This window comes from Chiloscyllium plagiosum, chromosome 4, assembly GCF_004010195.1.
Source record: "Chiloscyllium plagiosum isolate BGI_BamShark_2017 chromosome 4, ASM401019v2, whole genome shotgun sequence".
NCBI lineage: Eukaryota > Metazoa > Chordata > Chondrichthyes > Orectolobiformes > Hemiscylliidae > Chiloscyllium > Chiloscyllium plagiosum.
The window spans coordinates 70,428,745-70,452,059 of NC_057713.1; the positions used below are offsets into that span (position 1 = coordinate 70,428,745).

At 43.7% G+C, this 23,315-nt stretch overlaps 1 protein-coding gene across 5 annotated transcripts in view; it reads left to right on the top strand.

The window, feature by feature from the left end:
* si:dkey-122a22.2 overlaps nt 1–23,315 on the top strand; it is a 218,872-nt gene that overhangs the window by 91,029 nt on the left and 104,528 nt on the right. For 4 of the 5 annotated variants that reach the window (XM_043688408.1, XM_043688410.1, XM_043688411.1 and 1 more), the window contains exons 6-7: nt 15,550–15,666; nt 21,436–21,510. In XM_043688408.1, the coding sequence (XP_043544343.1) occupies nt 15,550–15,666; nt 21,436–21,510 (192 nt within the window). The remainder of the gene's footprint in view (nt 1–15,549; nt 15,667–21,435; nt 21,511–23,315) is intronic. The other variant, XM_043688409.1, reaches the window with a different exon arrangement.

Below are 23,315 nucleotides of genomic sequence, written 5' to 3' on the forward strand. Positions count from 1 at the left end.
GACAGGTCATGAGGGCGGTGCCGTGTTGGAGGGTTGGATATGGGATAAAGGGAGGGAGGGAAAATAAAGAAACTGGTGAAATCCACATTGATGCCATGGGGTTGGAGGGTCCCAAGGCAAAAGATGAGGCGTTCTTCTTCCAGGTGTTGGGTGGTTAGGGAGTGGCGATGGAGGAGGCCCAGGACCACATGGGTAGGGAAATTGTGGTCTTTGAATAAGGAGGTCATCTGCTGTGTTCTTTGGTGGAACTGGTCCTCTAGGAGCAGATGCGGAGGAATTAGAAATAAGGGATGGAGTTTTGACAGGAGGCAGGGTGGGAGAAGGTGTGGTTCAGGTAGCTATGGGAGTCAGTGGGTTTTTAAAAGATGTCTGTGTTGAGTTGGTCACTGTTGATGGAGATGGAGAGGTCCAGGAAGGAAAGGGAGGTGTCCAAGATGGTCCTGGTGAGTTTTAGGTTGGGGTGGAATGTGTTGGTGAAGTTAATAAACTGTTCAACATCCTTGTGAGAGCACGAGATGGTGCCGATGCAGTCATCAATGTAGTGGAGGAAAAGGTAGGGAATGCTGCCAGTGTAACTGCGGAAGATGGGACCGTTCCACGTAACCGACAAAGAGATGGCATAGCTGGGGCCCATGTGTGTGCCCATGGCTACCCCTTTGGTCTGAAGGAAGTGGGAGCATTCAGAGGAGAAATTATTGAGGGTGAGGACCAGTTCAACAATCAAATGAGAGTGTCAGTGGAGGGGTACTGCTGGGGACATTGGGAGAGGAATAAACGGAGTGCTCGGAGGCCCTTGTGATGGCGGATAGAGATACATCGTGACTGGATGTCTATGGTGAAGATGAGCCATTGGGAGCCAGAGAAACAAAAGTCTTGGAGGACGTGGCGGGCATGGGCGGTGTCCCAAATGTGGGGAGTTCCTGGATCGGGGAGATAGGACAGTATGTGGGGATGAGTTCAATGGGGCAGGAGCAGGCTGAGACGATGGGTCAGCCGGGGCAATCAGGCTTGTGAATCTTGGGTAGGAGGTAGAACCGGGCAATGTGGGGTTTCCGGACTATGAGGGTGGGAAATCTCCTGCTCCTCGGATGCTGCCTGACTTTCTGCATTTTTCTTGCACCACACTCTCAACTATCATCCTGAAGACCCTATTCAGTAATGTTGTGGACTGACTATCAGCACAAATATCAGTTCTCGGTACAGTATGGTATTTGTTTGATTGTATCATCTGAAAACCGGCTGAATCGCAGATATAGTTTAATGTGGTTTGTATATCAGCCTGAATAGCAGGTACAGATAGAAAGGTTTGTATATCGGGAGTGGGCTAGCCTAGTGGTATTATTGCTGCACTATTAATCCAGAGACCTAGGTAATGTCCTGAGAACTGAAATTTAAATTCCACCATAGTGGCAGATTCAGTAAAATAAATGTCTGGAATTAAGAATCTACTGATGATCATGAAACCATTGTCGATTGTTGGAGAAACCCATCTGGTTCACTCATGCCCTTCAGAGAAGGAAATTTGCTAACCTCCAATGAAATTTAATGAAACCGGACAGATTACCTGGCACTGACCTAGGCAAAGACGATGGCAGAAACAGCCCTGTTGACTCTGCAAAGTCCTCCTTATTAGTTTCTGGGGAGTACAGAGGAACCTCGATTATCCAAACAAGATGGGCGAGCAGTATTTCATTCGGATAGTTGATTATTCGGATAACTGATCCATTGCCTCCCCTCAGGGACTTGAAGTTTTCTTGCTGCCTTGCTGCCTCTCTCTGTCTCAGGGTTTGTGTATAAGGGAACTGCAGCATTGCTGAAGCCTCTCCCTGCCACTGCTTCACTTCAATGGGATTGACAAAGCTTGCTGAGTCCGCTCCCCATTCAGGAGACTAGGCAGCAGCACAATGGATCGGTAAACCCCCCCCCACACCTCCCCCACTCCTGCCCCCTCACCGTATGCTTTCAACTCTCCACATTTTCAGTTAGCGGATGGAATGAAGTGGCCAGATGCCTCTTATCTCTTCTCCTGAGTGGGACTCTGGAACAAAATGAAGTCATGCAATGAAGACGGCAGCCGGACTGGACACCAACCGCAAGACTGCTGTTGCGTTTTGGGAGGGGTGAGTCTCAAACTAGCACACAATGTTTTAGATTTAGATTACTTATAGTGTGGAAACAGACCCTTCGGCCCAACAAGTCCACACCGATCCTCCAAAGAGCAACCCACCCAGACCCATTCCCCTACATTTACCCCTTCACCTAACACTACGGTCAGTTTAGCATTGCCAATTCACCTAACCTGCACATTTTTGGACTGTGGAAGGAAACCTGAGCACCAGGAGGAATCCCACACAGACACGGGGAGAATGTGCAAACTCCACACAGACAGTTGCCTGAGGTGGGAATTGAACCCAGGTCTCTGGTGCTGTGAGGCAGCAGTGCTAACCACGGTGCCGCCCATTTTTTGTTCCTGGATTTTTTACTGCAACTTTTTGAGAAGTTCCCACTTTGCCCTGTACAGGACAATGTTGGAGAGATCATCTGGCTAAGGGGGGTTTGTATGGTAGGGTACACCCCTATGTGGAACTCCACGAAAGGTGGTGGGAGGGGAGAAGTGTGCATGTCTCGAAACCTAGAAAGCCCCCAATGCTTGCTGTGACCTCCTGGTTAGACAGAGCCACTGTTATGTCTTTGTTGAGAACGTTGACAAGCAAGAGAATTCCAGCCTCTGGTGTTTTATTTTCCATTTGTTTGCTGCTCAGAGACATGTGTTGGGGTTAGTGTGAATCAGATCGAGATTTGTGCAAAACCCATTTTTCTATTTCCTTAGAAAGCTGCCGGTTTTCACATCCGCCAGTTGCAAAGTTAGGGGACTGCTGCAAAGCTGCTCTCTATGTGTGTGTGAGAGACCCAGAGATTTGTTTTATTTTTAATTATTCCTGAAAATCTCTTGAGAAAGAAAGATAACAGTTAACTTTTAGTGTTATTACGAGTGCAGGATTGTTAATTTCAAAAACGCAGATGTGAAGCCTTTGTAATGAGCTGGTGTGTTCTTTATTTGAGAATATTCAGTGCTCTGAATTTCTCCAGATTGTTATTTTGTTGTCTTCACTTGGAGGGAGAGGGAGTGAGGTCAGTCATTTGGAGATGGTACCTGCAATCTCGTTGATGTCCAGGGCTGTTCTCTGCAGCATTTCAGTAAGCCAAATTCACTTCTAATTGTTATAAACTAAAGACACCAGTGTTGGTAACACCTCTTTGATGTAATGTTTTTATGGGATCTTGAGATAATCTGAAATTCGGATAATTGATATTTGGATAATCAAGGTTCCTCTGTAGTGTCAAAATTGGGAGAGCTGTTTCACAAACTAGTCAAGCCTGACATTGTCTGTAAGGTATTATTCCATGAGTCTGACTATGTCCCAGGTACCACTAGCACCATCCCAGGATATGTCTGAGCCCACTAGCAGGACAGACCCATCAGAGAACAAAGAAAATTACAGCACAGGAGCAAGCCCTTTGGACCTCCAAGCCCTCACCAGTCCAGATCCTCTATCTAAATCTGTTGCCTATTTTCCAAGGATCTGTATCCCTCTGCTCCCGACCCATTCATGTCTCTGTCAAGATGCATGTTAAATGACATTATCATGCCCGCCTCTACCACTTCTGCTGGCAACATGTTCCAGGTACCCACCACGTTCTGCATAAAGAACTTTCCACGCATATTTCCCTTAAGCTTTTCTCCTGTCACCTAGTAATTGAGTCACCAACTCTGGAAGAAAGTTTCTTGCTATCCACTCTGTCTATACTTCTCATGATCTTGTTGACCTCAATCAGGTCCCCCCTCAACCTCCATCTTTCTAATGAAAATAATTCTAATCTACTCACTCTTTTCATAGCTAGCATCCTCCATGCCAGGCAACATCCTGGTGAACCTCCTCTGCACCGTCTCCAAAGTAAAGTGGTGACTAAAAATGTATGCAGTATTCCAAATGTGGTTGTATCAAAGTCCAATACAACTGTAACATGACCTGCCAACTCCTGTACTCAGTACCCCGTCCAATGAAGGAATCATGAAGTATGCCTTCTTGACCACTCTATCAACCTGCGATGCCACCTTCAGGGTACAATGGACCTAAACACCCAGATCTTTCTGTATGGCAGTTTTCCCCAAAGCTTTTCCATTTATCATAAGTTCCTTCTCGAATTGGATCTTCCAAAATGGATCACCTCACACAGGTGGCAGCACAGTGATATAAGATCTGGAGGTAGTTGCCTTGGAGTCCTTATAATTGACTCTCAACCCCTTGGAGTCTCATGGCTTGAAAACTCCTGCTGATTGCCATTTACTGTTCTCCCTTGGCCATTGAATTGGTACTCCTCCATGTTGAACAACACTTGGAGGAGGCACTGAGGGATTGCAAGGCAACAAAATGTACTCTGGACAGGAGATTTGAATGTCCACCACCAGGAATAGCTCAGCAGCAGTACTACTGATTGAGCTGTTCGGATCCTAAAGGACACAGCTGCTAGACTGAATGTGCAACAGGTGGTGAGGGAGCCAACAAGAGGGAAAAGCATATTTGACCTTATCCTTACCAATCTGCTGGCTAGAGATGCATCTGTTCATGACAGTATCGGCATGAGTGACCACGGCACAGTCCTTGTGGAACAAAGTTCTGCCTTCACATTGAGAACAACTTCCATCAGGTTGTGTAGCACTTATCACTGTGTAAATGAGACAGACTTGGAATAAATGCCAGTCTTCAGCTAATTCAGTTCATTCCTTGGGATATAAGGAAGTAGTTGGAGACAATGGGCACTCAAAGGCTATGAGCCCTGAGAACATTCCGGCAATAGCATTGAAGACTTGTGCTCCTGAAGTTGGAGCTTCCCCAGCCAAGCTGTTCCAATACAGTTACAACACTGGCATCTACCTGACAATGTGGAAACTTGCCCAGGTATGTCCTGTATGTCAAAAGCAGGACAAATACAACCCAGTCAATCACCCCCACCCCGTCCCCATTATTCTACTCTTGATTATCAATAAAGAACAGTGTCATCAATAGTGCTATTGAGCAGCACCTGGTCAGCAATAATCTGCTCAGTGATATCCAGGGTCCTGCCAGCGCCATTAACCTCATGGCAGCCTTGGTTTAAATATGAACAAAAGAGCTGAATTCCAGAGGTGAGGTGAGAGTGACAGCCCTTGACAATAAGGCTGCATTCGACCAAGTATAGCATCGAGGAGCCTTAGTGGAACTGGAACCAATTGCTGTCAGGGGCCAAACTGTCCAGTGGTTGGAGTCATACCTGGTACAAATCAGTCCAAAGATGTGCAGATTGGGTGAATTGGCCATGCTAAATTTCCCATAGTGTTAGGTGCATTAGTCAGAGGGAAAGGGTCGAGGTGGGTTATACTTCGGAGGGTCGGTGTGGACGTGTTGGTCCAAAGGGCCTGTTTCCTCGCTGTAGGTAATCTAATCTAAAATGAAGATAGTCATTGTTGTTCGAGATCAGTCACCTCAGCTCCACGACCTCTCTGCATTGGTTCATCAGTGTGGTGTTCTTGGCCAAACCATCTTCAGCTACTTCATCAGTGACTTTTCTGAGATCAGAAGTGGGAAAGTTAGCCAATGAATACACGATGCTCAGCACCATTTGTGACTCTTCAGATACTGAAGCAGCCCATGTTCAAATCAACAGTCTGGACAGTATCCAGGCAAATAAAATTTGTGCCACAGAGATTCCAGTCTATGAACATGACTATTAAGAAATAATCTAACCACCACCGCTTGAATGGTGTTACCTCATTGAACCCTCCACTATTAACACCCTTTGGGTTACCATTGACCAGAAGTTCAACTGGACTTGCCACATAAACACAGTGGCCAAAAGACTAGGAATATTGCAGCGAGTAACCCATTTCCTGAGTTCCCAAAGCTTGTGCATCATCTACAAGACACAAGTCACGGTGTGATAGGAAACTGTCTACTTGCCTAGATGGGTGCAGTTCCAACAATACTCAAGAAACTTGACATCAATCAGGACAAAACAGCCCCACTTGATTGATACTGCATCCACAAGCATTCACTCCCTTACCCACCAACGTTCAGTGGCAGTCGTATGTACTGTCTGCAAGATGCACTGCAGAAATCATGATAATCGAATCCCTACAGTGAGGAAACAGGCCCTTTGGTCTAACATGTCCACACCGATCGTCCGAAGAGTAACCCACCCAGACCATTCTCCTACCCTATTACACTACATTTACTTCTGACTAATGCACCTAACCTACACATCCGTGAACACTGTGGGAAATTTAGCACGGCCAATTCACCTAAACAGCACATCTTTGGACTATGGGAAGAACCTGGAGCAACTGGAGGGAACCCATGCAGACACTGGGAGAATGTGCAAACTCCACACAGACGGTCACCCGAGGCTGGAATAGAACCTGGGTCCCTGGCGCTGTGAGCCAGCAATGCTAACCACTGAGTCACCATGCCAAGATCCTCAGACAGCACTTTCCAAACCCATGAAGACTTCCATCTGGGAACAGGGCAGCAGATATGTGGGAATGCCCCCACCTTCAAGTTCCCCTCCAAGCCACTCAGCATCCTGACTTGGAATTATATTGCCATTTATTAACGGTTGCAGGTACAGAATCGTGGAATTCCCTTCCTAATGGCATTGTGGATCAAGGTAGAGCACATGGACTGTAGAAATTCAAGAAGGCAGGTCACCACCGCCTTCTCAAGGGCAACAAAGGGCAGGCAATAAATGCTGGTCAGCCAACGACACTCACATCTCACAAATGAACAAAGAATGAGCCTGAATACAGGAACCCTGTCTGGTTTGTAAGTTGCACTGAGTGCCAGCTACTGGTTTGGTGCAGTTTGAAAATTGCCCTGAATACCTGATACAGGTTATAGTATGGTTTGCACATCAATCAGAGTTCCAGATACAGACACAGTATGGGTTGATCAGTGACAAATGGAATTCACTCCAGATAAGTATGAGTGGGTACACTTGAGCAGGACAAAAAAGGCAAGGAATACAGTTGAACAGTTGGAACCTGGGAAGACAATGAGGATTCGAGGTACCTTGAAGTGTATATCCACATAGAACAGTATGGCACAGGAACAGACCCTGCAGCCTACGACGTTGAGCCGGACATGATGCCAAATGAAACTCATCCCTTCTGCCTGCCCTTGGTCCATATCCCTCCAATCTTTGCCCATTCATGTGCTTATCTAAAAGTCCCTTAAATGCTCTTATTGTATAACTGCCTCAACCACAACCTGTGGCAGTCCTTTCCAGACTCCTACCATTTTCTACACAAAAAAAAACTTGCCGCTCGCATCTCCTTTGAACTTTCCCCCTCTTACCTTAAGTGCATGCCCCCTTATTGTTAGACATCTCAACTCTGGGAAAAACATTCTGACAGTCACCGCTATCTTTGCATTTGATCAAGTCTCCCCTCAGCCTCCACCGCTTGACAGAAAGCACCCTAAGTTTTTCTGGCCTCACCTTTTAGCTCATACCCTCTAAACCAGACAGCATCCTGCTAAACCTCTTGTGCATCCTCTCCAAAGCCTCCACATCCTTCCTGTAATGTGGCAATCCATATAACACCATAGAAACATTGAAACCTCACTTAACAGAAAATTGCTTAATAGACATAATGGGGCCAAAGGGAAAAATGGGGTTGGGGCAGACCAGCAAAAATATCACTCACGATCGCTCAAACACCACCCAAAAGTCTGATGCAAAATATAGCGCAGCCTGAAAAAAGATTAAAATCATATTTATTAACAAAACAAAAGTAAATTTATCACAATATCACAAAATATAAGGAAGCTACTTTGTGTATAGTACCTCCCTCGGAAAGCTGCTCTGTCGGCAGCTGACATTGGTGCATGCACGGAATGGTGCAGGGGACTTTGGCACAGACATCGGTACATACGCAGAGTGACACAAAGACCAACACTGACGTTGTGCATATGTGGAATGGCACGGACATTGGTGCAGAGCAGCATGGCGATTTTGGCGCAGACATCGCTGTTGGGTAGAACGAAACACACAAACCAGTCCCACTGGAATCGCGCTATTGGCATCGGGGGTAACCGTTCACTAATTCATCAATGTCGTTATAGCCAAATCGCGTTGCCCTAACACGTTATCCCAAAATGTACTGTAACTGTGGCCAAGCCAAAGTCTTATACAACTGCAACATACCATCCCGTCTCTTGTACTCACTTCTGCAACCAATAAAGGCAAGAATGCCATATGCCGTTTTTTCCACCCTATCTACTTGTGTGGCCACTTTCAGAAATATGTGGACTTGAGCCTCAAGATCCTTTTGTACATCAATGCTGTTCAGGGTCCTGCCAATAACCGCATACTTTCCTTAACATTGATCTCCCAACGTGGAGCACCTGACACCTACCTGGATTAAACCCCATCTGCCATTTCTCTGCCCATACCTGCATCTGATCCATATCTTGCTGCATTCTTTGACAACCTTCTGCACTATCCACAACTCCACCGATCTTTGTATCGTCAGAAATTTACTAGCCCACTCATGCACATTATCATCCAAGTCATTTATATATCACATGCAGCTGAAGTCCCAGTCTGGATCCCTGCAGGACACCACTAGTCATGGACCTCCAGCCTTGAAAGCATCCTTCCACCACCACACTCTGTCTTCTATGAACAAGCCAATTCTGTATTCATGCGGCCAAGTGATCATCGATCCAATGCATCTTAATTTTCTGGATGAGTATGCTATGAGGGACCATTTCAAAAGCCTTACTAAAATCCATGCAGACAACATCCAATGTTCTACCCTTATTGATCACCTTTGTCACCTACTTCAAAAATTCAATCAAGTTAGTTAGATGTGACCTGCCCTGCACAAAGCTGTGTGGTCTGACCCTATTTAGGTCATGCTTTTGCAAATGCACATAAATCCTATCCCAAAGAATTCTCTCCAATAACTTCCTAATCATTGTTGTGAGACTCACCAGTCTACAGTTTCCTGGATATCCCTATTTCCCTTCTAGAACAGAGGAACAGCATTAGCTACTCGCCAGTCCTCTAGGACACCTCTAGTGGCTATAGCAAAGATTTTGATCAATGCCCCAGCACTCTCCTCTCTTGCCTGTCTTGATAACCTGGGGTAGATCCCTTCACCCCTGAGGATTGATCCACCTTAAGACCCTGTAGCATTTCTTTCTTGATCTCAAAATGCCCTAGTATAGTAGCATTTACCACAGACATCTCACTATTCTCCAAATCCTTCTCCTGGGTGACTACCGATGCAAAGTACTCATTTAGGATCTCACCCATACCTTCTGTCTCCAAGCACAAGTTCCTTCCTTTATCCTTGAGTGGTTCTACCTTCTCCCTTGTTATTCTTTCGTTCTTAAAGTATGTATACAATGCCTTGGGACTCTCTTTAACCTGACTTGCCAAAGTTATTTCATGTCCCCTGCTTACATTTTTTGATGCTTTCTTTATATTTCTGATGGGTCCTTTTCAATTTTAGCTTCCTAAACCCTGCATAGCTTCTTTTTCCCTTTTGACTCAATTCATAGCCTTCCTTGTTATCCATGAGTTCCTTACCTTGCCATCCTTGTCCTTCCTCTTTACTGGAACAAGCTGGTCCTGAACTGTCATCAGCTGGTCTTTAAACGACTTCTACATGTCAAATGTGGACTTGCCTGAAAACAGCACCCTCCAATTAACATGCCCTAGCTCCTGCCTAATACTGACATAATTTGCCCTTCCCCAATTTCAATCCTTGCCGAAAGGTCTGGACCTATCCTTGTAGGTTTCTTAAATTTTAAGATTTTGTTTCCAAAATGCTCTCCCTCTGAAAGGTCAGTCACCTGGCCAGGCTCATTAGCCAATACAAGGTTCAGTGTGAATCCAGTATGCTCGACCACCCACATACTGTTTCAAGAATGCACTTAACAAATTTGGCAGCATCTAAACCTTTTGCTGTAAGATAGCCCCCCATTAATATTGGAGAAATTAAAGTCACCCACTATGATAACCCAGTTGTAATTGCATCTTTCCATAATCTGCCTATATATTTGTTCTTCAATGTCTCAGGGTTGTTGAGTGGGGCCTAATGTATAATCCTATCTTATTTTTGAGCTCTACCTATATTGCGTAAGTGGATGAGTCCTTCAGTATGTCCTCTCTGAGTGCAGATGTGACATTCTCCCTGAATAGTGTTGTTAAGTTCAAGGCGTATGCTGTACCTTTGATAGATTGAGCACTGAGAGCTTGCAGGCACCTACCACGTGACTGACTAGCAGTCTCAGATTGTGCTGGAATATTCAAAATATATAACATTTGGCTGTGAAACAAATACCTGAGCTTTGGTTGCTATGTTGACAACCATTCGAATTTAACCAATCAGTTTAAATTATGCCCCATGATACTAAAACCAAATTGATTTTGAACTTACTGTTTTGACAACATCGAACCAATGAGATGATATGTTTGGGGTATAAAGAAGCCGTCATTTTGAGAGCTGGCCAGAGAGAGCCCAACTGCCATAGACAGAGTAACAACCAGCAAAACACTCTCTATCAAAGGAACCCTTTTCATCTTTGACGCAAAAGACTGAAGACGACCCAGGGAGATCTACAGCCAGAAGAAGACTGACACCGGAGATGACAGTCGCTGTGTGGTTTTGAAATTAAGTTGATGTAATTTTAATACGGGTGGTTATTGGAATAGAATATTGTTATAGAGTTTGAGGCAGATAGCAAGCAGCTAAGAGAAAGATTAGATTAGATTAGATTACTTACAGTGTGGAAACAGGCCCTTCGGCCCAACAAGTCCACACCGACCCGCTGCAGCGCAACCCACCCATAGCCTGACATTTACCCCTTACCTAACACTACGGGCAATTTAGCATGGCCAATTCAACTGACCTGCACATCTTTAGACTGTGGGAGGAAACCGGAGCACCCGGAGGAAACCCACGCAGACACGGGGAGAATGTGCAAACTCCACACAGTCAGTCGCCTGAGTCGGGAATTGAACCCGGGTCTCTGGCGCTGCGAGGCAGCAGTGCTAACCACTGTGCCACCGTGCCGCCCACGAGGAGGCTTAGAGTTGTAATTAGTTGTTTTGTGTTCACTTTTAGAGATAAAGAATAAGATGATTTTTTTTCTTTAAACAGCAGAATTTGGGAGTTCTGTGCCACTCATACTTTAACAGATTAAGAGATGAGGTGACCTTTTCTGGGTGTTTGGTTTAATTAGCAGAGGGGTTCACCGCACTGTCATAATATTAGTCCTCCAACTTACCTCTTTGTCTCTTCTAAAGTAATGAAACCCTGCAACGTTGAGCAGTCGGTCCTGTCCCTTTGTCAATCACGTCTCTGTAATAGCCACAACATCATAGATCCATATACTGACCCAGGCTCCCAGCTCATCTACATTGCCTATAATACTCCTGACGTTGAAATAAATACATTTCAGCTCATTAGTTCCATTTTATTCATTTACATGTTTCTGCTTGTCTTTCCTTCCAGATATACTGGTCCCAATATCTACCTTCCCCTCTATCCCTCCACTGTCTGACTTCCTACTCTGGTTCCCAGCCCCCTGCCATTCTAATTTAAACCCTCCGGAGTAGCACTAGCGAGTCTCCCTGCAAGGATATTGATTCTTCTCCAATTTAGGCACAACCTGACTCTCCTATACAGGCCACCCCTGCCCCAGAGATGGTGCCAATGCTTCAAGAACCTGAAACCCTGTCCCGAGTACCAGTACAAGCCAATCTGAGCTATCTTTCAGTTCCTTGCTTCTATGGACTATGGTAGGAAACTCGAGCACCCGGATGAAACTCATGCAGCCGTGGGGAGAATGTGTGCAAATATCTCACAGACAGTAGCCCCAACCATCATTCAAACTGGTATCGCTAGTGCTATGAGGCAGCAGTGAGCCACTGAGCCACTGCACCATCCAAAGTTATTAAGTTATATCTCAAGCCTGAAGTTGACTATTTAAACAGATCACAAAATATTAAGTTACATCGTTAAATGCCTAAAAATAAGTGAAGATACCACCAAGCATACAAAGTGTTTGCTTAAGATTAATGAGATATGTTACTGCAGCCATGTATGTCCAAGGCAAATGAGAAACTAGAGCTGATGCATCGTCATGCATTTCTGCACAAAAAGAATCATAACATTTAAGAAGTATTTAGATGTGCATGTGATGTCAGGCATACAAAGCTATGGACTTAATGCTGGAAACTGGGATTAAAAATAGCATTAGCTTTGTTGTCACATGTACTTAAATGAGTACTGTAAAAAGTTTACAAGTCGCTACTTATGGCACCATCTTGGGTACACAGGTATCTGAGTACAGATTCTTCAGTACAAATTCTTCAGAAAAAGAGGTAGAGAAATTTTTAAAAAAGCAAAACATCCAGCACTACATATCATAGAAATGAACTAGAAAATAAAGAAATACAATTCAGTCCATGCTTGCACTGAGCCTGACGTCCATGACGGGCCTTGATTCCAGATCGCGCCACACTTCATCTTAAGACTCTGAAGGCTAGGAGACTGCTCTGGAATCATCTCTAGATTGGAAATCCATGCTAAAGCCAGGCCATGCCACTCCTGGGCCAGGTGACCACCCTGTCAAGCTGAGAGGCTGCCAAGGCGGGCCATGTGGCCACACGTCAGGTCTGAGCTGAGGCTGGGAGCCCAGGACATCGCTGAGAAGAAAGAATGGGAGACAAGTAAGTGAGGAAGAAAAGAAACTCCACTGCCATTCTACATGGTTGATTTTGAACTGCACAGACTCGATGGGCTGAATCCTAGAAGTGCTGTAGACCACTATGACGTTATACAGCTTGAATGCTAAATACATTTATAGTATAGGTGGGATTCATCCTGAAAATGAGCACAGTGTTCAGGGCATCATTGAACCATACAATACAGAAAAGGCCTTTGGCCGATCAATTCTGATAGAAGTCCGATAGAATGGGCTCCATCTGAATCATAGTAGGACCCGAGTCCCCAGAAAAGCTTCATAGAATCATGACAGGCCAATCGGCCAAATGAGTTCACATCAACCCTCCAATCCAGAACCCCCCCACCTCCACTCCATCTCTGGCATTGTGGTTTGCTCGTGCCACTTATGACCATTTAGCCTCATGTTATGGGGGGCAGTAACCAGAGTAGTAGACCAGCAAGTAAAATGAATGAGGAAGAGTCTGAGACTAAGACCTGTAAGGCTAAGAGGAAGAACAGATAGGGAGAGGATACTGAACAAGATTGGTCTGGCGGTTTGAAGTGTTTTGTTTTAAAGTGAGTGTGTGACAGGTAAAGCGGATGAACTTAGTTTTGTGTATTAATCCAAGCTCTATGGTGTTGTAGCTGTTATAGAGACTTGTTTGAGAGAGGGACAATATTGGCAATTAGTGTTCTGGGATTTCGATGCTTCAGGTGAGATAGAGAGGGGTGTAAAAGAGGTTGGGGAATTGCTTTCCTGATAAGGGAGAATATCACAGTTGTATTGAGGAAGGACACCTTGCAGGGTTAAAGCTGAGGAATACGAAGGGTATAGTCACTTTGCTCGGGTTGTTTTACAGGCTTCCCAACAGCCAGCACATGATAGAGGAACACATATGTGGACAGATTATGGAAAAACAGCAGGGTTGTTGTGGTGGTTGATTTTAACTTTCCTCCATATTGACTGGTACTCACTAAAGGCGGAACGTGGATAAGGGGGAGCAATTTGTTAGCTGCTTCCAGGATGTTTATTTTTTAAAGTAACAGGTAAATAATCCAACGAGGGAAAGAGCCAGACTAGACCTAGAATTGGGAAATGAGCCTGGCTAAGTAGATTCAGAGCAGTTGTTTGAGGCAATATCCACATCTGGCATGTCAGAATGTTTTAAAAGCCGATTGATTAGTGTTCAGGAACAGCATGTTCCTGTGAAAATGAAGGATATGGGTGGCAAGATTCAGGAATGTTGGATGACAAGCAAAATTGAGAGCTTAGTCAAAAAGAAAAAGGCGACTGTTAACATTTGGGAAACGGAAAACAGGCAAAGCACTCAAAGAATACAAAGACCTCAAAGAACTCACACTAGGAACTAGAAAGTCCAGAAGGGGCCATGCAATATCTTTAGTAAATAGAATTAAGGAAAATTCCAAGGTATTTTGTATATAAGGAACAAGAGTGTAACTAGGCAAAGGGCAGGTTCACTCAAGGACAAAGGAGACAATTTATGCGTAGTGCTCAAAGAAGCGGGAGAGGTCCTCAGCAAAAACTTTGCATTAATATTCGAAAAGGAAAAGGTGGGTAGTGAATCTCAGAAAAGGTACGTTGATATTGACAAGTCAGTATACAAAAAAGGGAGGAAGTATTGGGTGTTCTGAAAAGCATTATGGTAGACAAGTCCCCACTACCTGATGACATCTATCCTAGAATGCTGAGGGATGCAGGTGAGGAAACTGCTGGGGCTTTGCATGGAATCTTTGTGTCCTCTTTAGTCCAAGAGAGGTCAAACAGCCTTCGTCACCTGCAGAGACTTATTATTTGACACGCCACTCATACCATTTGTATGATCTTTTGATCTCTTGCCTTTGATCTTTCTATCCACAAATTCTATGTTCTGTGTGCTTCCCTATCACTTCACCTGATGAAGGGCTGCACTCATAAAACTCTGAAAGATTTCAAATAAATCTGTTGGACGATAACTTGGTGTTGTGTGATTTCTGACTTAAAGACAGAGGTTCTGATTGGTAAAGGGATCAAGGATTACGGGGAGAGACAGGTCAGGGAATTTGAGAAACAACAGCCAATATCAAATTCTGGAGCAGACTTTATGGGCCGAATGGCATAATTCAACTCCTGTATCTTATGGTCTTCTCATTTAGGTCCACTGTATTGTTGCGTGTTTCAAGAAATTTTTCATTTGCACTTGAATTATCAATAAATCTCATAAAAAGATTGGAGTTGGCATTTAATCTTATAAGGATCACTTTCATGACTAGGTTTCTGCAATTACGTTCAACCACCCTGACCCAGAAAGGACAGACTGGGAACTTGAAAAAGAGCATGATTCCATCAGATATCAAATTGTTCCCTGAGTTTTTTTTTGTTTCTTCTGTGTGCTTTTCTCTCAACCGCTCCTCATCTTTTGTTTCCCCGTCTCTTTTTTTTCTGTTCCTGATTTGACTTGTGTTCATCTTGTTTGTTTTTCTGTTGTTCTGCTGTTTTCTTTTCACCATACTTAAATCCATTAGTGGATGCATTGCATTATCCTGTCATTCACCAAGTTCCCAGATGCAATATGGCCCTCAACTGCCCCACAAGCAGCTCATTTTGAGCTGAAGGGTGAAAGAAAGCATTGTTTATGTAGATTGATATATACAATAATTTGCATAATTTACTTACGTTTCTATTTACATGAAAAATCACAATGAATAACCTGCATGCATATTAATAATGTTATGTATATATTTACTAATTCCAGTGAACTTTTTTTTTGAAGAATGGTTGATGATCTGCACAGACTTGTTAAAGAAGCAAAGCTGAAGAGCCCTTTCATCTTAGTGGGATCAGAACTTGGAGCACTCAATGCAAGATTTTATGCTCACATTCATAACTCGTAAGATCTTTCTCGAAGCTACACCTTGATCATTATTGCACCTTCCTGTCTGAACTGTGACTAGGTTGTTGTATAGATGCAATGTCTCAAATCGGTTTCCAAAAACTGGAATTGTCAAAAAGATGGACACATCTCTCTTTGGGTGTTGCTTCTGGAGCAGAGCAAATGTAGGAATGATGGTGCTATTCCTGTGTTGATACTGGAGGAGGAATCAGCAAGTGTTTTGCACGCACAGAATGTGAGGCATTCTCACTGTTCACGGGGCACAAAATTGCCTGTTCCCATGCAGGAACATTATGATTGCAGTGTTCTAGACCATTTTCAGGGGAGACAACCAGGAACCAGTCAATTTTCTCTCTCCTCTTAAAGCTGCATAATCCAAAGATTAGTAATCCAGAAGGTGACATCTAATGCAGTCTTGGCACTGAGAGTGTTGGATTTAGGGCACTGTATCTGCAGTTTGAAGTACTTCAGTAAAACTAAAAAAGGTGCCTCAACAGAATTAAAGGTACCGCACTGACTTTGCACCGAGAAATACTGTGATAATTTAGATTTATGTAGCTTTTACGAGACGCAAGTACACCAAGGTGTCTCTCAGGAGTGATTTGAACCAACACTTGATATAATATCACATTTTATGACTGATGCAGCAGCTTTAAAGAAATATTTCAAAGAAGGAGAGAGAAGCAGCAGCACAGAGATGCATTCAGATGCTTGGTCTTAAATTCAGGATTCTACTCTTAATATCAGAAGATGATCATTGAAAGTGCAAGATTAAGAGAAGCACAGATGCCAAAGCATTGCAGGCCTGGAGACAGATGAGAAACTGGTAGTGGCAAAGTTATGGAGGAATTTTAAAATAAGGATGATAGTTTCCAGGTGTTCTGAGGGGCCCAAGAGCCAGTTAAGTCCAGCAAGTACAGGTGTGATGGATGAGTCAGATGTTGTGCACAATAGGACAAATTATAGAAGGTTGGATGAGTTGAAGTCTACTCGGGATACCAGGTGTTGGGTCAAAAGCTCTGTTCAAATTTAGATGGATTACCAAAGTTTGAATTTTCTGATTCAGCCTTTGGCACTGGTCAGCGCAGGATCTAAGACAATGGCTGTGGACTTGCAATGTTTAGAACAAAGAACAAAGAAAATTACAGCACAGGAACAGGCCCTTTGGCCCTCCAACCCTGCACTGATCCAGATCCTTTATTTAAACCTGTTGCCTATTTTCTGAGGAACTGTATCTCTCAGCTCCCTGCTCATTCATGTAACTGTCTAGATACATCTTAAATGATGCTATCATGCTCGCCTCTACCACCTCCGCTGGCGACGTGTTCCAGGCACTCATCACCCTCTGCGTAAAGAACTTTCCACACATATTCTATAACGAGAAGGATTCAATAATGAGAGGTCACACTTTCAAGGTGAGAGATGAAAAGTTTAAGGTGGATACACGCGGCAAGTACTTTACACAGAGGGTGGGAGGTGCCTGGAATGCATTTGGACAGATGCATGAGTCGGTGGGGAGCAGAGGGATACAGTTGCTTAGGAATTGGGTGATGGGTTTAGACAGTGGATTTGGATCGGTTCAGGCTTGGAGGGCCGAAGGCCTGTTTCTGGGATGTAAATTTTCTTTTTTCTTTGTTCTATATCTCTCTTAAATGTTTCCGCTCTCACCTTGAACTCGTGACCCTCAGTAATTGAGTCCCCCACTCTGGGGAAAAGGCTTCTTGCTATCTACCCTGTCTGTACCTCCCACGATTTTGTCGACTTCAATCAGGTCACCCTTAAACCTCTTTCTTTCTAATGCAAATAATCCTAATCTACAAAATCATGTCTCACAAACTTGATTGAGTTTTTTGAAGAAGTAACAAAGAAGATAGATGAGGGCAGAGCAGTAGATGTGATCTATATGGACTTCAGTAAGGCGTTTGACAAGGTTCCCCATGGGAGACTGATTAGCAAGGTTAGATCTCATGGAATACAGGGAGAACTAGCCATTTGGATACAGAACGGACTCAAAGGTAGAAGACAGAGGGTGGTGGTGGAGGGTTGTTTTTCAGACTGGAGGCCTGTGACCAGTGGAGTGCCACAAGGATCGGTGCTGGGCCCTCTACTTTTTGTCATTTACATAAATGATTTGGATGCGAGCATAAGAGGGTACAGTTAGTAAGTTTGCAGATGACACCAAAATTGGAGGTGTAATGGACAGAGAGGAAGGTTACTTCAGATTACAACAGGATCTGGACCAGATGGGCCAATGGGCTGAGAAGTGGCAGATGGAGTTTAATTCAGATAAATGCGAGGTGCTGCATTTTGGGAAAGCAAATCTTAGCAGGACATATACACTTAATGGTAAGGTCCTAGGGAGTATTGCTGAACAAAGAGACCTTGGAGTGCACGTTCATAGCTCCTTGAAAGTGGAGTCGCAGGTAGGTAGGATAGCGTTTGGTATGCTTTCCTTTATTGGTCAGAGTATTGAGTACAGGAGTTGGGAGGTCATGTTGTGGCTGTACAGGACATTGATTAGGCCACTGTTGGAATATTGCGTGCAATTCTAGTCTCCTCCTTATCGGAATGATATTGTGAAACTTGAAAGGGTTCAAAAAAGATTTACAAGGATGTTGCCAGGATTGGAGGATTTGAGCTGCAGGGAGAGGCTGAACAGGCTGGGACTGTTTCCCTGGAGCATCGGAGGCTGAGGGGTGACCTTAATTTTGTAAGCTTCTATATGAGGGGCATGGATAGGATAAACAGACAAAGTCTTTTCCCTGGGATGGGGGAGTCCAGAACTAGAGTGCATGGGTTTGGGGTGAGAGGGGAAAGATATAAAAGAGACCTAAGGGGCAGCATTTTCATGCAGAGGGTGGTACGTGTATGGAATGAGCTGCCAGAAGATGTGGTGGAGGCTGGTACAATTGCAACATTTAGGCATTTGGATGAGTATATGAAGAGGAAGGGTTTGGAGGGATATGTGCTGGGTGCTGGCAAGTGGGACTAGATTGGGTTGGGATATCTGGTCGGCATGGACAGGTTGGACCGAAGGGTCTGTTTCCATGCTGTACATCTCTATGACTCTATGACTCTCTTCATAGATAACGCCCTTCATACCAGGCAACTTCCTGGTCAGCCTCCTCTGTACCTTTCCAAAGCATCCACATTTTCTTGATAATGTGGTGACCAGAACTGTATGCAGTATTCCAAATGTGGCCAAACCAAAGTCCAAGATAGCTGTAAAATGACCTGCCATCTCTTGTAGTCAATACCCTGTCCGATGAAGGAAAGCATGCAGTATGCCTTCTTGGCCACTGCATCAACCTGCATTGCTACCTTCCGGGTACAGTGGACCTGAACACCCAAATCTATTTGTACATCTTTTTACCCCAGGGCTTTTCCATTTACAGTGTAGCTTGCTCTTCAATTGGATCTTCTAAAATGCATCACCTCGCATTTGCCTGGATTGAATTCCATCTGGTATTTCTCTGCCAAAGTCTCTGATCTGTGTATATTCTGCATTCCCTGACAGTCCCCTTCACTATCTGCTACTCCACCAATCTTAGTGTCATCTGCAAACATGCTAAGTAGACCACCTATAACTTCCTCCAGATCATTTATATATATCATAAACAATAGTGGTCTCAACCCTGTGGAACACCACTGGGCACAATTCTCCATTTTGAGAAGCTCCCTTCCACTGCTACTCTCGGTCGTCTGTTGCCCGGCCAGTTCTCTCTCCATCTAGCTAGTACACCCTGGACCCCATGCAACTTCACTTTTTACCTACCATGGAGAACCTCATCAAATGCCTCACTGAAGTCCATGTCTCTGATATCTACATCCCTCATCAATTAACTTTGTCACTTCCTCAAAGAATTCTATTAAGTTGGTAAGACATTAGATTACTTACAGTGTGGAAACAGGCCCTTCGGCCCAACAAGTCCACACTGACGAGCAATGCACACAGACCCATTTCCCCCCTTCACCTAACACTGCGGGCAATTTAGTATGGCCAATTCACCTAACCTGGACTGTGGGAGGAAACCTGAGCACCCGGAGGAAACCCACGCAGACACGGGGAGAATGTGCAAACTCCACACAGACAGTTGCCTGAGGCGGGAATTGAACCCGGGTCTCTGGCGCTGTTAGGCAGCAGTGCTGACCACGGTGCCACCGTGCCGCCTGCATGACCTTCCCTGCACAAAGCAACGTTGCCTAACACTGATAAGCCCCTTTTCTTACAAATGTAAATAGATCCTATCCATCAGTATTTTCGCCAGCAGCTTCCCTACCAATGATATCAGGCTCACCGGTCTATAACTACCTGGATTATCCCTGCTACCCATAAAGATGGGGACAGCATTAGCAATTCTCCAGTTTTCTGGAGCCTCACCCATCTTCAAGGCTGCTACAAAGATATCTGTTAAGGCCTCACCTATTTCCTCTCTCGCTTCTGTCAGTAACCTGGGGTAGAACCTATCGGACCTGGAGACTTGTCCCCTTTAATGCCTTTTAGAATACCCAACACTTCCTCTTTCCTTACGCCAACTTGAGTGAGAGTAATCAAACATCTATCCCTAACCTCGACATCTGTCATGTCCCTCTCCTCAGTGAATACTGATGCAAAGTACTCATTAAGAATCTCATCTGTTTTCTCTGATGCCATTCACAGTTTTCCTCCTTTGTCTTTGAGTGAGCCAATACTTTTTCTAGTTACCTTTTTACTCCTTATATATGACTAAAAGGTTTTGGAAGCAATTATTGCTCACACAGTGCTGATTGTTGGACATGTATGACAAATCAGTAGAAGGGTTGAGTGAGATGTTTATGAAATGGAGTTAAGCTGGGCTTTTTCAAAGTACGTGGAACCAAAATATTTTCAAGTAACGTTTTGGGGCATGTCAGTGATAATAGTTTAGGAATGAGAAGAGAAAACCATTGCTGAAGATTCCCTGTCTCTAAATGATTTGATTGGAATGGAACCAGATGAGTGTAGTGCCATTCGGTTGGACAAAGGAGAAACTGTTTGAGGAGGATGATATATCAGAATATGCTGACCAGTCAAGATGGCTCCCCTCATTTGTGATTTTAATGAGAGCCTTTGGATTGCTTTTGCAGGGGCAGAAAGCTAATCCTACAGATTTGGTTGTGGTGTTCTAATAAAGATGGGACAGTTCTTGATCTAAAGCCATGGAGGGAATCAGAAGCTGGGGTGGTACTTTGCAGAAATGAGTGGTGAACAGTGGGGTGATGATATCTGATTTGTAGGTAAGGATACAGTGCCTGAAGAGAAGGATTTGTTCATAATGTGAAGCTGTATGGCCACAAGTGGTTAATGGCAATGGTGGTCAACTTTAGATTTCAACTTGGGCTTGTGCTTGTTGTAGGCTACATATATTTATGTGCAGGGCCCAGCCCCTCACGAACGGAAAGAACATGTCTTTGTTTATTGTACCTCTTTCAACTCATCAAAGGTTTTCTAACAGTCATTCCCTCATGCATTCTGCCTTGACCAATCATTCAAATAGCAAACTGATCAACACCCTGTTCTTGTGCATAAGTTGTTGTTCCCTTTAAAATTTGATATTCTTGCAATTCTGTGCTGATGAGCTCATGATGGAAAGGTTTGACAGCATTTTTTTAGCTTAATGATACTCATTTTGCATGTATCTTCAGTGGCAACAGTTCAGTATTATTATGTTTTGTGCTTTCATTGCTGAGCTACATCTTGGATAGATAAGGCACTATTCATCTTAATGTGATTTGCTTCTGCCTTAGAGAGATTTCAGATCTCATCCTCATCGATCCAATCCCTGAAGAAGTGTTCCTGGAGGATACATGGTTACAGTACTGGTAGGTAGATAAAATCAAGGTTTTTATTAGTTTCTTTACATGAAACTAATTAATATCAAAACAAATGTTTACTTCTGCAGTGCCCATTTTGCAACAACACTTAAATTAGTTATTTAATTAAGGTCATGTATCCTGTGTAAATAAATCAGTTATTAATTAGATATGTTCAGCACCAGTCAGGATGTCTTGGTTAGCCTTCAGCCTGCTTTCCCATTCTCTACGATTTAGGTAATTTTCAGATGCAATTTTACTGATAGCCTCCTGGTACTTGGCTCAAATGTAAATAGAGTGTGAATTTTAGGAGTAATTTAATCCTAAAACACTGCGGCTGAGGCCAATTATACTTTATTACACACGTGAACTAGACACGAGTTAAGATTGAAAACCATGCCATACATTTAAATTGAATTGAATTAGCTTTATTGTCACATGTACTCACATGAGTACAGTGAAAAATTTACAAGTCTCCACTTAGAGTGCCATTTTAGATAGCAGGGTACCTTGGTACAGATTATTGAGTCCAAATTTCCAGGGAAAAAAAATTTAAAAAAAGAAGTCTACCATTACAAATCTTCAAAAGTACAAAATCAAAGCAGAAAAATAAAGAAATCATGAAAAATTAAATCAGAGTTTCCTGTTTTTTTAGATTAGATTACTTACAGTGTGGAAACAGGCCCTTCGGCCCAACAAGTCCACACCGACCCGCCGAAGCGTAACCCACCCATACCCCTACATTTACCCCTTTACCTAACACTACGGGCAATTTAGCATGGCCAATTCACCTGACTTGCACATCTTTGGACTGTGGGAGGAAACCGGAGCCCCCGGAGGAAACCCACGCAGACACGGGGAGAACGTGCAAACTCCACACAGTCAGTCGCCTGAGTCGGGAATTGAACCCGGGTCTCTGGCGCTGCGAGGCAGCAGTGCTAACCACTGTGCCACCGTGCCGCCCACCAAAGTGTTCTACACTATATCGTTGAAGTAGCCACATTTCTTTCTTAAAATAGTAAGGTCACAAGCCAACATTTTTCCTCCATAATGTGTGGTGACTTTTTCCCAGGTTTTCATTTTAAAAGAGTTTGATTAATATGTTTTGTATACTCTTTCTACCCCCCGCCCCAATTGATTTTCTCAATGTAAATTCATGAATTTTCTGAAAATTTGTCGTTTATGCTGTGTTTAGATTTTAAATGCCAAATATCTTTTGGAACATGATTCTTAATTTACATGTTATTTCCTTCGTTTTAAGTGTTATTCTTATGCAACATTGTTTTGCGTTGAACCTTTCCTCAGACTAAGTGGAGGCAATAGTCTGGTAATAAAATTGCTAGACTGTTAATCCGCAAATTTAGGTTTATGATCTGGGGACACGGGTTCAAATTCTGACAGGGTAGATGGTGGAATTTGAATTCAAGAAAAAGTATCTGGAATTGATAATACATAAAACCGTTGTTCATTATTGGAAAATCCCATCTGGCTCACTGATGCTTTTCAGGAAAGGAAATCTACCATCCTCATCTAGTTGACTCTCAACTGCCCTCTGACCAATTAGGCATGAGCAGTGAATGCTGACCTAGCCAGCGATGCTTTCATCCTGTGAATGAATAAAACAAAATTCATCTTTTCTATTTGCAACAGTTGATATGAAAACTAAATTCAAATGTGTGTGTTCTGCTACTTTATCTTGCCAGTAACTTTATCTTGCCAGTAAATCACATCATACTGTTCCTTACAATACATTGAAAGCTTCAAACTCTCATGAATTTTTGAAAGCTGGAAATGATCTTAGAAGGAATGTGTCA